Here is a 13,435-nt window from a genome sequence, read left to right as displayed (position 1 = left end):
AATTAGCTTTTTCTTCATGACACGCAGAATAGTATTGACATACAGAATGGCAGATTCGATATTTTCTTCTATTTCAGATTTATTATTACTGGTCAGTGCCGTTTTGGCAGTGACGGGGAACGCTTTTGCCGAAATACACGAAATTCCCACAAAATGTCCAGAATCTGCAGGCAAAACCGTACAGCTCGCTCACAAACACGATTGTACCAAGTTTTACGAGTGTTCCAATGGACAGAAGCTACTCTCGAATTGCCCAGAATTTGCCCCGGGACAGAAGCTACATTTCGACCCTGAACTTCAAAATTGTACTTTCCCATGGGAGGCAAATTGCGCGTCAAGAGCTCCGGATTGTTCAAAGGACGAATTCATACAACCTCATTCCACCAACTGTAGCCTATATTACAAATGCGAGAACGGGGAGAAAGTCTTAAAAATGTGTGACGAGGGACAGCTATTTAATTTTGACTCTTTAGAATGCGTAGACAAAGATGCCGCCAAGTGTAAAGTTTACGATTCATGTCCAACAGGTAAGTTGTTGGAGGCTGTACTTCTCCCGCACTATCGCGAATCGCTGTATTACGAATGTATCGATGGACAAGATGCTGTCAGACGGTGCCCATCGGGCCATGTATTCGACAATGAACTTAGGCAATGTGTATCTAAAGTTTATTGTCCTGGAACCGGCACTAAGAGAATTTCTCATGAGACGGATTGCGGTTTATTTTACGAATGCATGGATGGTGTTAAGGTAGAGAAAGCTTGCGAAGATGGATTGTCTTTCGACGAATCCAAGGGCATATGTACTTGGTCTCCGAGACACGAGTGTTCGAAGGAAAAAAATATCATAGATTGTCCACCAGAGGGATATACATTCTTACCACACGAATGCTCTTGCACCAAATATTACTCTTGCGAAGACGGAGAGAGATTTATACAACAATGCCCTGAAGGCATGATGTATGATTATATTAGAAAAGTTTGCGATTTATCGCGTACCGCCATATGTTGGAACCAAATGTATACTGACGACAATTACCTAGATCCAAATTGTTATAATTCAACTGACTGTCCAATCTATAGCCATGCTCGCTTCCCTCATAAGGAGTGTAGGTTTTATTACGAGTGCAAAGGGGGTGCGAAATGTCTTCGGAGGTGTTCTGAAGGGCATGTCTTCAATCCAAATCTCCAATTGTGTGATCTACCTAAGAACGTTCCCGGCTGCGGCGGTGGTGGCAGTAACGAACCTGACGATACGACACCTAATAATACAGACAATGAATGCACTTGGTGTAATTGTAATAATTGTATTATTCGGTCAGCTTATCCAGAAGACTGTAATCTGTATTATCAATGTGAAAATGGACAGAAAGTGATAAAGCGTTGTCCTCGAAATCTAGTATTCGACCATATAAATCAGATTTGTGACTATCAAGAAAATGTACATTGCATACCCACAACTTCGAGCATAACCACGCCCACGCCCACGACTCCCACTACGAAGCCGCCCCGTTGCATTGAAGGACAGCGACTACATCACGAGTGTCAATGCAGTGAATATTACGAATGTCACCACGAACGATACCAATGGTTCAGGTGTAGCCCAGGCAAATGGTTTGATTGGATACTGTCAGAATGTGTGGCACAAGACATAGCTAACTGTTACCACCATGAAAATAAAGATTGCGAAGGCACTTGTTCGTCAAGCACTAGCCGGTTGCCCCACAAGGACTGCGGCAAGTATTGTACATGCTACCGGGGAACCACCACAGTTGAAACCTGTCCCCGCCATATGTATTACGACCGAGGTACACAAAACTGCCAGTGGCTAGAAGATATAAGTTACTGGAGGACGCAGTGTAATCCTTCCGACTGTAGCTTCGGTATCAATTATGTTCCTCATGAATGTAACTGTGACGGATATTATAGCTGTTCAGGGAATTCGAAAACAATTGAATGGTGTGGAAACGGGGAACACTTTGACTATAGAACAGAAAGATGCGTTGATAGTAGATATGCTCACTGTTATGTGAGCCCATCATGTGAAGCAATTAAGAAATGCGGAACCTGTGAGGCCACAAAACACAACACAAGTAGTTACGCAGATGATTGTCAAAAATATTGTAGATGCAGCGGTAGGAACGTGTATATCGAGCACTGTGCCAGCGGTCTGTATTACGACATCCAGTCAGGAGAATGTGCCTGGCCTGAAAACGTAAATTTAACATTAGGGCACTGCCCGCTCATAACTGACTGTACCAGAACTTCCAAGTTTATACCCCATAATTGTCAATGTGAACGTTATTATGAATGCATAGAAGGAGTCAAATATCTCGCAGAATGCCCTGGTGCATCATCTTTTGATTATGTACTCGGAACCTGTGTGAATAAAGAGCCCCATTGTTATCATGAATTTTCGACACCTGATATAATCAATTCCTGTATAGGGCACTGTCCGGAGCAGACGTCTTCTAGTCCGATTGTCCGTTTGCAACACAAAGATTGCAACAGATACTGCGTATGTTCAATGGGAGCTCCTTATATCGTCAATTGCCCTGAATGTAGTCAGTATGACAGTCAACTGCAGACCTGTGTACCTTCAAATCTTTGCAACTGCGACCTACGGGCAAAGAAAACTTTGTGGTCGGATATACCATTTGTGAGCAATTTTCTTTAAAAGCTAGGAAATGAATCGTGGAATCAAAAAGAAACGCTTTCATAGAATAATCGCTAAAGATAAATGGTTTGTCGTAATAGCTTCATAGAGTATCTCTGAATTCCATAATATTACGATGTTACAAGGTTAAAACGCAATGCCATTTTTATATATTGTCTAATTTATGTAATATTCTAGGATGACTGCATTAAATTTGACCACAGATCGCAAATTTTCTGTAAATAATAAAATTAAAGATATGTGACACCATTTAATTAACATTCATTGTTATATGTATGCGTAGCATGAAACTATATCAATTTAATTATATTCGATTCATCGCTATGTATATTGTTACTATTTTATGTTGTAAAAGTGTGATTGATTAGCAAAAACATTACCATAAATATGGTAGTTACATACATAGCAAACGTAAATCAAAGATACCATGTAAAATACAAAAGATTGGATTGTAAAACATTCGATGGAAATAAAAGTTGTTCGATATTGCATTGTATTCTATATGTTAAATGATTTTCGCAATGACGAAATATCCCCCAGATGTAGATACGGTAGAATTCCTATTATCCGGCATACTCGTGAGGGGAGTCGAATAATCAAATTGGGCTATACCTATGGAGCGATAAAAACGAAGAAAATAATTTGAAAACCGACCACCGATAAATATGTAATGCAATTTATACGAATAAGAGTAAAATATGCAGACAAGATATGTAGATTATACAAGGTATGAAATATACGTCTAACTGACATTAATTTAATTTCCTTTACCTATGGATACACAGTAAATAGTTTAAAGTTGAATATGGAGACGTACATCGTCGATAAAATACATTCTTTATATTCATGAATTCTAATTCTTTTGTTTACTAGTTGCGCGTAATTATATGAATGATATCGTGATACCAAATTTGCGCGCTTTTCAAACGCGATCTAGCAATTTTCATTGACATGGTCTCGGTAGCTTTACAACCCTAACTCAATCATTTGTTAAATATGATATTAAAATTATAAATATATTTTCACTTAATAGGTTATATTAATATTCATGACGTAGACATATCAATACTCGTGATGTAGGTCGTAACACTATGATAGAATATAAATTGATAAAGGTAACGATATCGAAATACGATTCGATTAAAAGGAACTAATTCAAAACTAGATTAAAATTCAATTGAAACACGATAATTTTTGTTGCAAAGTACTTGTATTTTATTTTTGAATATATTTTAGTTTTCGATGAAACCCATCGTTTCCTCAATAGAGGTATGGGTTATGAAGGTTATGAGGTAAATCATAATTAGTTTTATAGCTAATTTTAAAATATCACAGTACTACCAAATTTCGCACATATTATTGAAATAAAGAATAAATATCCTTAGATCGTGTATATTGCGTAGTGTATCTGTTTGGCGTAAGTTGCGCGCATTACATTTTATTAAAACATTTGCTGATATTTGTTTTTTTTTTTTTTATCAAAAACTGAAATTGTCAAAAGTATAAGTATAGGTATAGAAAATTTTCATGAAAAAGCGACTTTAGGTAATTTCATTAACGGATCCATTGCTGTCCACAACCACTTAAATTTTATCGATTGATGTGGCTAACTCGGTTTCAAAACAATATTATAAGATATCGATTCGAAATCGCTTTTAACGATGGAATTTGTATATTCTGTAACTTAAATCAGAACTTCCATTGTTCTATACATGAATGCACAATGAATGTTGAATTGTTGGATGTTTCAACATAACTTTCATACTATCATTAATAAAAATCAATATCAATCTTGTAACCCAATACATTATTATTCACGTAACCTTCAGTCCGAAAAATGTCCAACTGTTTAGGTATAATAAATTAATGAAATACGAATAATGAAATAAAATAATTTATTTTTCTGTTAGAGTTATTTCATTGTTTTCTATTTTGATCTATCGTACTTAAGATTAAAAAGCTTAGTAGAAAGAGAGTAAAAATCATGTTATTAGTAAGTTATTTAATTGATTTCGAGTATTACGCCATAATGATAACGATATATAACCTCATTTTGAAGAAGTATGGTGAATAGCAAGACGATTTTATTATTCTCGAAAAATTGAGAAAAATTTTCTGTTCGTTACAATATTTTTCACTTCCAAACAAATAATGCTTCCTTTGTCATTTTTCCTTATTTATCAAAAATACGTGAGATATTTAAGGTGATCCAGTTGGGTTGTTTCTCTTATACTATATGTAAAACAGTACTTTTATTCTATGCCGTAACACATTAAAGCGAAACTTTTAATTTGCTGAATACGTTGTACCTATGTAATTATTGGTTCGATAGATCAAGCTCTAAATATAAAGGAAATGGTAGAATAATGATGATCAACTAAAACTTCGGTAAACTGATCCCAAGTTAAATAAGGATGTACGTATTGGCAGAGATAAGATAAATGATATGTTAATGATAAGATTCAGTCCATTATAAAAGTCGATTCGCATAGATTATATTTGTCAGTTTTCTGTAGATAAGGAATGGTGACTTCGTTTTATTATACAGAATGAAGGGTAAGTAACTTGAATATTTTTAACAATTTCTCGTAGGAAAAAATTCATAAAGAAGATAGCGATGCCCATTAGTACAATAAGTAAGAGACAAAAAGATGTAGTTTAAATAAAACGGCAGGCACTTTATTTTACAAACTGGCAAACAAAAATGCTTGAACCCTCTCAATATGTACGCTTAATAAATAATGACAGTTGAAGATGTAAGTTAAAGATAAAATTTGATAAATTACAATAATGTTTTCTTTTCATACATTTCAGTGTTATATCTGTTGTTCATTGCTGTCACTGTAGCGACGGCGGACGAAAATTGTCCTGAAGTAGTATCTCACGACTGTATTCCAATGCAGCAATGCATTGGTAAAGGAAACAAGACGTATACGCATCATATTCCTTATCTCGACGACTGTCATAAATATTATAAATGCTTAGGACATATTGCATGCCTACTATGCTGTCCAAGGTTCGGCATTGGACAAAATCGGCTGGTCTTCAATCCTAAAGAGCAGGTCTGTGACTGGCCATTTGAAATACCAGAACTAGAAGCAAAATGCTATGACATTTTTCCATCGACCTTCCCGCCAACTACTCCACCGAAACCGACCACCTCGCCAACTACTCCACCGGAATCGACCACCTCGCCAACTACTCCACCGGAACCGACCACCTCGCCAACTACTCCACCGGAACCGACCACCTCGCCAACTACTCCACCGGAACCGACCACCTCGCCAACTACTCCACCGGAATCGACCACCTCGCCAACTACTCCACCGGAACCGACCACCTCGCCAACTACTCCACCGGAACCGACCACCTCGCCAACTACTCCACCGGAACCGACCACCTCGCCAACTACTCCACCGGAACCGACCACCTCGCCAACTACTCCACCGGAACCGACCACCTCGCCAACTACTCCACCGGAACCGACCACCTCGCCAACTACTCCACCGGAACCGACCACCTCGCCAACTACTCCACCGGAACCGACCACCTCGCCAACTACTCCACCGGAACCGACCACCTCGCCAACTACTCCACCGGAACCGACCACCTCGCCAACTACTCCACCGGAACCGACCACCTCGCCAACTACTCCACCGGAACCGACCACCTCGCCAACTACTCCACCGGAATCGACCACCTCGCCAACTACTCCACCGGAACCGACCACCTCGCCAACTACTCCACCGGAATCGACCACCTCGCCAACTACTCCACCGGAACCGACCACCTCGCCAACTACTCCACCGGAACCGACCACCTCGCCAACTACTCCATCGGAACCGACCACCTCGCCAAATACTCCACCGGAACCGACCACCTCGCCAACTACTCCATCGAAATCGACCTCGCCGTCTGATGATAATCCAACTCATGCGCCAATAGTAAGTAATTGTCCATCAAGTGGAGTCGTACATATACAGCATGAAACTGACTGCAATAAGTATTACACATGTCACGATGGAAGAAAATCGTCTGTAAAAGTATGTCCAGTAGGTACGCTTTACAACCCTATAATTGGTGCGTGCGACTTGAAAGAACATGTTCGCTGTGAGTAAGATGAATGTAAAAGAAAGATCTTTCTGTTTGCTACAGATTTAATTTATAAGAAAAAAACACCCCGTCCCGTAAAATTGCAGGAGCATAATATAATGCTTTTACATTTATTAACTCTGTATATAATTCTTATAGTTGTTTTTCATAATATCTATACTTCAGTGTAATGGAGAAATTGAAATATATGTATTGTGAAATTCTAATTAATAATAAAGTATTCAAAAATATATCAAATAAAATGTCGTTTATTTCGTACTAATACCTCCTATTTCGCACAAATCGTAACGAGACGACTAGTTGTCATCTTTTTACCTTTTTTTAAATTCATGGAGGCACTTTTTGCCTTCAATTGCAAATTGAGGCGAACTTGTTTACAAAGAGAATTATTTTTATCATAATATTGATAAGCAATTTAAATAGAGCAACTGACAAACAATCGAATGTAACGGGATGTATATGTCGTAAACAGGATATAGGACACGCAAATTACTTTATTGCACATCGTCGTAGTATTTTTCAACTGTGTCTAATACGTGACAAGGCGGAGAATCGATTCGTGAAGTGCTCTTCTTAGGGTCAGACTTTTCCACCTCATCGAGGAATCCACTCTCCTCTTGCTTCCTCTTTTCGAATTGTCGGTTTGCTTTCGGTTGCTGCGAACGTTGAGAATTCTCCAGGATTGTTTTCATCGAATCCCAAACATAATTAACTTCCGGTACAGAGGAGAGAACACTTCCCCTTTTTCCATATCTATTCACGTATTAGAAGCATTATAATAATGTTATAATAACTTTACCGTATCTCCTACAAATACACACGTTTATGTTCAAACTACCAATTATCACGCCCGAAGGAAAAGTTTCAAATTCTTACAATATTCATCAAAATTCATAAATTGTTTATACGTTTGCTGTAAACGCGATACGAATTAATTGCGTCAAACAATACGTTACACAACCGAGCAAAAGGTGTGATTCTATTTGTCTCTGCTCGTCTTTTTATGCAGATATGCGCAATGTGATTATTTGCTTCTTATCATTATGATCATCATACTTCTTGTCGATCTGTATTATTGGTTTTTTATTGTATTTCACCCAAATGATTTTGTAAATAAGAGTAGGCCTGTATGTATATTGTCAAAAATTAATTTTATTAACGTGAAAACTGTTGAAAATATCGACTATAATATTTCATATGCAATTATGCTCTTTGATCTAAATTATTATACAATTCTTGTAACGTATCGTGCACCCTTATCTTTTGTTTCTAAAATATACCTTTGATTTAATAAAACATCGAGAACAAAAGTTTGTCAGGTCGAAACATAGAATTGATACACACTGTATCGAGCAGGTTATCAACATCTTTTCTCGGGAACGGTGTCTCATGTCATGGAAAAACTTTATTCTACATGTTTGACTTATTTTTTCACGAGAAATCGCCTCTTGCTCGATTATAGGTACCACCAATTACCGAAAATTCAATACATTTCAAAAAAATATATCGGATAACGTCAGAATACATTATTACCTCGCTTTCCCGTTAAGGGAATAGAAATCACTAACATGATCGAGGTATTTTCTTAATTCTTCCTGATTCTTAAATATTTCTGGCCGAGTTGGTCTGGCCATCGGTCCCGGTTCGCCATGAACAATCCCAGTTCCAAGAATAAAAAGAACGAGAAACAAGTAGATGCTATTCGAACACGATTGCATTCTTCTCGTCAGAAGTCACCGATTACTGAAAAAAAAAAAATTATTCTTGGTAGACACGACACTTTTTCTTGACATTTTATTGCATACTTAATTACGTAATAAAACACAAGCCACACAATATTCACGAATCAACAGAAATTTCTGTGCTGCACATTATCCACTTGTTCAAATTTCCCCGTTTCATAATACACTTAATATTTCGAACACAACTGTTTCAATAAGCATTTCATTTTCAAGTTGCCTGACATCTCACTGAATATTTCACTATCATAATTCAAATACCGTTGTATTATACAATAAAATGAACGGTTGATTTCCAAAGGTATCGTACGAATCGTTTCATTTTCTCATCGTTATTAATTCATTGGTATAATATTTAGCATGTTTCACATGTGTTTCAACTCTGTTCTACAGAAAGCATAAATAATCGTATTCGTTCTAACCGTACATCGTGATTGGAAATATCATTTGATTGTTTGATTTAATAAGCCGTACAACTGTAGCTTAAAATTCCCTCGATTGGTATTTAAGTGTACGTGAAAGCATAGCGTGAATTATGAAAAGCAATTTCGAACAATTCCGGATAACATGATACAGAATGAACAGATGCAAATGGAAATTGAATATGAAGTCGAGTTTAACCTCATCTATATTGAAATCTTTCCGCGGGGAGCAGTTGATGATTTAAAATTTAATATTGAAATGCAATTGATCGGCGGATTAATTTATTCGAGGCAGCGTGTCTCAAAAGTCAAGGTCACGGTAATTTACGGAAATTTTCAAAGTCCCGCGAAACTAGACCGTCTTGACCGACTTGACCATCGTCTCAAATCGACTTTCACGCATTGATTTTACGGATAATATGATTTTAAGAAAATCACAAAGAAACTTCGACACTAATTACGTGACAATTAAGAGTCATTAAAATGATAATATGCGAGGTTTATCTATGATTTAATTTGTGCTGTGGATTGATTGCTCGCTATAAAGGGGGCGCCGAGTCGTCTATTTCCTCGTTTTATAGAGGTCTGTGGTCTAAAAGAATACACATCGTTTGGCGTAAACTAGCTACATAAAAGATACTCTCGTAAGCTTGATAATCCAGCAAGAAATGTGATTGTAAAGGAGAACGAATATTCATACAAGATTTAATACGCTGCATGTTTCATATCCCGTCTTTTTATAAATGCATTAACTTTTCATGGCGCATTAAATATCGCGAGATTTATGAATGCGAAGAACGACTTAATTAATGGAACATGTTAACTCGAAAGTTCAAGAGGAGAGTAACTACGCACAATAATTGAACTATAAGTTCATTTGCATCGATCTGGTTGATACGTGCAGTTCATATTCATGAAAAGAAAAATTCTTATTCAAAAAGATAATTCTTATTGAATATGTAAAACTAATTGTTATGTCAAACAACGGTAGCACACACACATATATATCAAATATAACGAGTTAACGTTAGAAATAACGAGTTATCGAACCTATCACGATATATTACTTTCAAACTTAGCTGATTCTGGCTATTACAGGTCCATCCTACAAGATCTCATTAATACTATCGAGTCTTAGTTATAAAACGTTTCAAGTTTTTTTTAATAACGAGGAGAACACTGAACACGATTCGTGCTGGTTGTCTGTATCTTTCTAACACGTTCCAATAGTCAATAATAAGTATGCTATTAATTATTTCTAAGAACAATGCGAATTATCAGTACAAGAATTACTTCGAATTGACGAAAAACAATGATTTTATATTAGTCCAAAGCGATAGAGCTCTATACTTGTAGAATTAAATCGTAACTTTTGTTACTCGTAAGGAAGGTAAATGTGTAATCACGTATAAGATGTTATCAATGTCGAAATAGATATGGATACATTAATCGCCGAATTTTTTCGAAACTTAGATCTAACTACGCATCTAACTACAAAGATATTACTACAGGATGTATAGTTTATAGATGATCATAGTTTGATAAAAACGATTTTATTAATCAAAGTAAACTACACGAAAGCAACATGAACGATAGACTTGCGTGATCAGTACCTTGTTGTTCAAGAGTTTTATCGTAAATTATTATTACTCACCGATTAGTTGAAGTATCAATCCGTTGCGACGAAAAGATTTCCTGTATCCTAATGGAATATTCAGAAGTTGAAATCGAATCGGCCGCTCGCACCGCAGGACAGGAGTATATATACCTGGGAACGCACCCTCTGTCGCACCCCCTCGGCGGCAAATCGCGTATCGCGCAGCCAATCCACGCGGTTCAACCCCACCAGTCACTTTCCCCACTATCCCTTCGTCGATCCTTTTCTTTCGATCTTTGTATAAGGATTACGCTTAACAATTCGATTTAAAAGATCGATTTATCCCAACAAGGACGATCCCTGGCGTATCGATTATTCCTTTGTAATTTTTATCATTCGCGGTTTAACGTCAATCGTGTAAAATACTTTCCTCTATGCTATGGTAATGTTACGGTGAAACGACATTTTCAATATATGCTCTGATCAAAATGTGATGAAAAAAGAAGCGCGTTTATAAAGGCGATGTCTACGTTCAACGTAGTATTCTACGATAAATGTCCTTTCCTAGCAGTTCCTTTCCTGCGAGCAATAAAAGTACTGTCTGTAAAAGTGTAATCAGATTGTAATGTAGTCTTGCGTGGATTTTATGAAACGTTTCCGCAACCAAGTCATCCCCGTAGGACGTAAAAACGGATATTACTTTCGCGAGTATTCTTTTGATAAAAACTGTACAATAATTTTAATAAATAGCCGCTCCTTTTTAAAGTAAAAGCATTCGATTTATTCACCAGCATTGGTTTCTTCTTCTAATCGTCTCGTTAATTGTACCTTCATCAATTTACTATTTGAATCGCATCTGAATTATTTTTGTCCGGATTCGGCCGTTTAAGTTTTCACAAAATCACCCTCGTTTCCTCAATCTACTTTATGTTTAAAGTAAAACGTGATCCTAACTCGAACGGATATCCACTGTTGAGACTTTAAAAACAAAATATCCGCGCGATACATTCGTCAATCTTAAGATCGTTAAACACGAGACAAGGCTTTCCGGAACTTAAGAATGACGATAACGATTCGAAAGCCACGCGCGCTAGAAATGATGGATGTAATATTGACGTAATATTTCTCGTGTATACGTTGGCTTGATTGAATCGTGATGAGCATATCGATAGATGCGTTACAAGAGATTGTAGATACATTCTCACACAGGATCATTGTACGCGCTCCATGGGAAAGAAACTGTATTAATAAAACGACACCCTACAGGTTTCGTAGATTCCAGGATATAAAAGTTACTCGGAAGGCTCTCGTTAACGCGTTGACTGCCGCGCGAATTTTCTATACTTTTCCATGACAATCGTAATAAATTGAAGCATACACTAGATATACATAAACATGTACATACTACACCGTAACATCCGATTGTTGCAGAATATTATGTATATTGTATTTGTGCACTTTTTTCTGACGGTGTTACCTAATTCGTTCACAATGTTGAAAGGTTTCTAGTCCAAAAAGTTTATCTTACTTTAAACGTTCTAGGAAATTTAGTAAAACGTGGGCCACTAATTGACGTTGCAACCAACGTGTAAAGTCACGGAGTCTCGCATCTTTTCTCCATGTACCCGAAATCTTTCCTCAATTCGTTTTATTCGGGATTCGATCGTTCGAATTTCAGTGTGCGGTTCGCCGATCGATACAACACAAAACCTTTTATAAATAATAGTGAACGACGAGCATTAGCTCGTACAGCCAAAGATTAAATGTCATTCCGATAACTGTTCTCTCGATTCGACGAATAAGGACATATGTTCGTGTTTGTCGATCTTAACTAGATTTTACGAATCAGGGGTATAGCGTCTCTCAATAGGTTACCATACTCGTTTCAATATTTTCGACGAAATGTTTTCGTTCATAATTTCCGACAAAATCCAAGACCGACACATTCTTCGTATTTGCAACTACAATCATACGATAGTTGGCTGTAACTGTTACAAAAGGATTCGTGTAAATTTACTTTAACCGTCTTACGTTCCTCGTGTCGTTTTCCATCGAATCGTATTTTTATACGATTAGAAAATTTCATAAACTTGACAATAATATGGAAGTATGCTAAAGATTTCCTTGACAGTTAAAAACTCATTTTCAGTTGAAACCAAAGGGGTCCTTATCTCTCTTAGGTGATTATATTTTACATTCGTCAGCAAGCGTTATCGTTCGATTGATTTACAATTTCTATCCTATGTATTCTCTGCTGATTACTGGCTTTCTACGCGTATATTCTATACATTCGATAAAGTAAAGGATTATAATTTATAAGAAATTGAAACTGACAGAAATTAATTTAACAGATAAGAGATCTGCCGTGCGAAATATACCTTCGTTCGAACTTGAAACGACCGCTTCACTTATTAATCTTCATCTTAAATAGGCATGCATTAAAAATCTCGGAGGGCGCTGTGACCGCTATTGCTTGACAAGCCAGTCGATCCAACAGGTGAAAGACTTACCGTCTAGAGATAAGTCCCAAGTAATGGTAATAAGATTCCGCGAGGAATTTTCGTCGCGAAGGATATACAAACCCTGTAATGATAATCTCGTAATTACGAATAAGATTTAACAATTCCAATAAATTAATACCCGACTTTTTGCTTTAATTGATCTAGGATCTGTTCGATCAATCAAACGGCAATGTTCGTCGACTAAAGCAACTATTTATATGTACTATTTCATCGACAATTCACGAAACCATACACTGTCATCATTGTGCGTGAAGCTATTCTATATATCTAAAGGGGGCTAACAATTTGCAAAGTTGTAGAAGTAGATCGAGGAAGAAGAAGGAGATCTCGATGTGGAAATTAGGAAGAAGGAACGATCGAAAAGGGGC

At 37.0% G+C, this 13,435-nt stretch overlaps 3 protein-coding genes across 3 annotated transcripts; 2 read left to right on the top strand and 1 right to left on the bottom strand.

Annotated features, from left to right (window-relative positions):
* The first annotated feature begins 46 nt into the window (after window positions 1-46).
* LOC126872603 (chitin-binding domain protein cbd-1-like) lies at window positions 47-2,674 on the top strand. The gene has a single exon (XM_050632710.1). The coding sequence runs from the start codon at window positions 47-49 to the stop codon at window positions 2,672-2,674; it is 2,628 nt and encodes an 875-aa protein (XP_050488667.1).
* Window positions 2,675-5,223: 2,549 nt separating this feature from the next.
* Window positions 5,224-6,820, top strand: LOC126872602 (mucin-2-like). Its single transcript, XM_050632709.1, has 2 exons — window positions 5,224-5,230; window positions 5,489-6,820. The coding sequence occupies exons 1-2, from the start codon at window positions 5,224-5,226 to the stop codon at window positions 6,790-6,792; spliced, it is 1,311 nt and encodes a 436-aa protein (XP_050488666.1). The 3' UTR covers window positions 6,793-6,820.
* Window positions 6,821-7,019: 199 nt separating this feature from the next.
* LOC126872278 (uncharacterized) lies at window positions 7,020-10,766 on the bottom strand. Its single transcript, XM_050632006.1, has 3 exons — window positions 10,603-10,766; window positions 8,321-8,530; window positions 7,020-7,540 (listed from the first exon to the last, which is right to left on the bottom strand). Exons 2-3 carry the CDS (start codon window positions 8,503-8,505, stop codon window positions 7,282-7,284), a joined length of 444 nt encoding a protein of 147 aa, XP_050487963.1. The 5' UTR covers window positions 8,506-8,530; window positions 10,603-10,766; the 3' UTR covers window positions 7,020-7,281.
* Between the last annotated feature and the right edge of the window lie 2,669 nt (window positions 10,767-13,435).

Source organism: Bombus huntii, chromosome 13, assembly GCF_024542735.1.
Source record: "Bombus huntii isolate Logan2020A chromosome 13, iyBomHunt1.1, whole genome shotgun sequence".
Taxonomy (NCBI): Eukaryota; Metazoa; Arthropoda; class Insecta; order Hymenoptera; family Apidae; genus Bombus; species Bombus huntii.
The sequence above is the reverse complement of the archived record's forward strand: the minus strand, read 5'-3'. Positions and strand labels throughout refer to the sequence as shown.

What these genes read in the sequence shown, in the direction of transcription:
- LOC126872603 (XM_050632710.1), top strand. Translation starts at nt 47, where the DNA reads ATGGCAGATTCGATATTTTCTTCTATTTCAGATTTATTATTACTGGTC.
- LOC126872278 (XM_050632006.1), bottom strand. Translation starts at nt 8,505, where the DNA reads ATGCAATCGTGTTCGAATAGCATCTACTTGTTTCTCGTTCTTTTTATT. An exon ending in TCCCTTAACGGGAAAGCGAG is followed by an intron (nt 7,541 to 8,320) that starts GTAATAATGTAT and finishes ATACGTGAATAG; the next exon opens with ATATGGAAAAAGGGGAAGTG.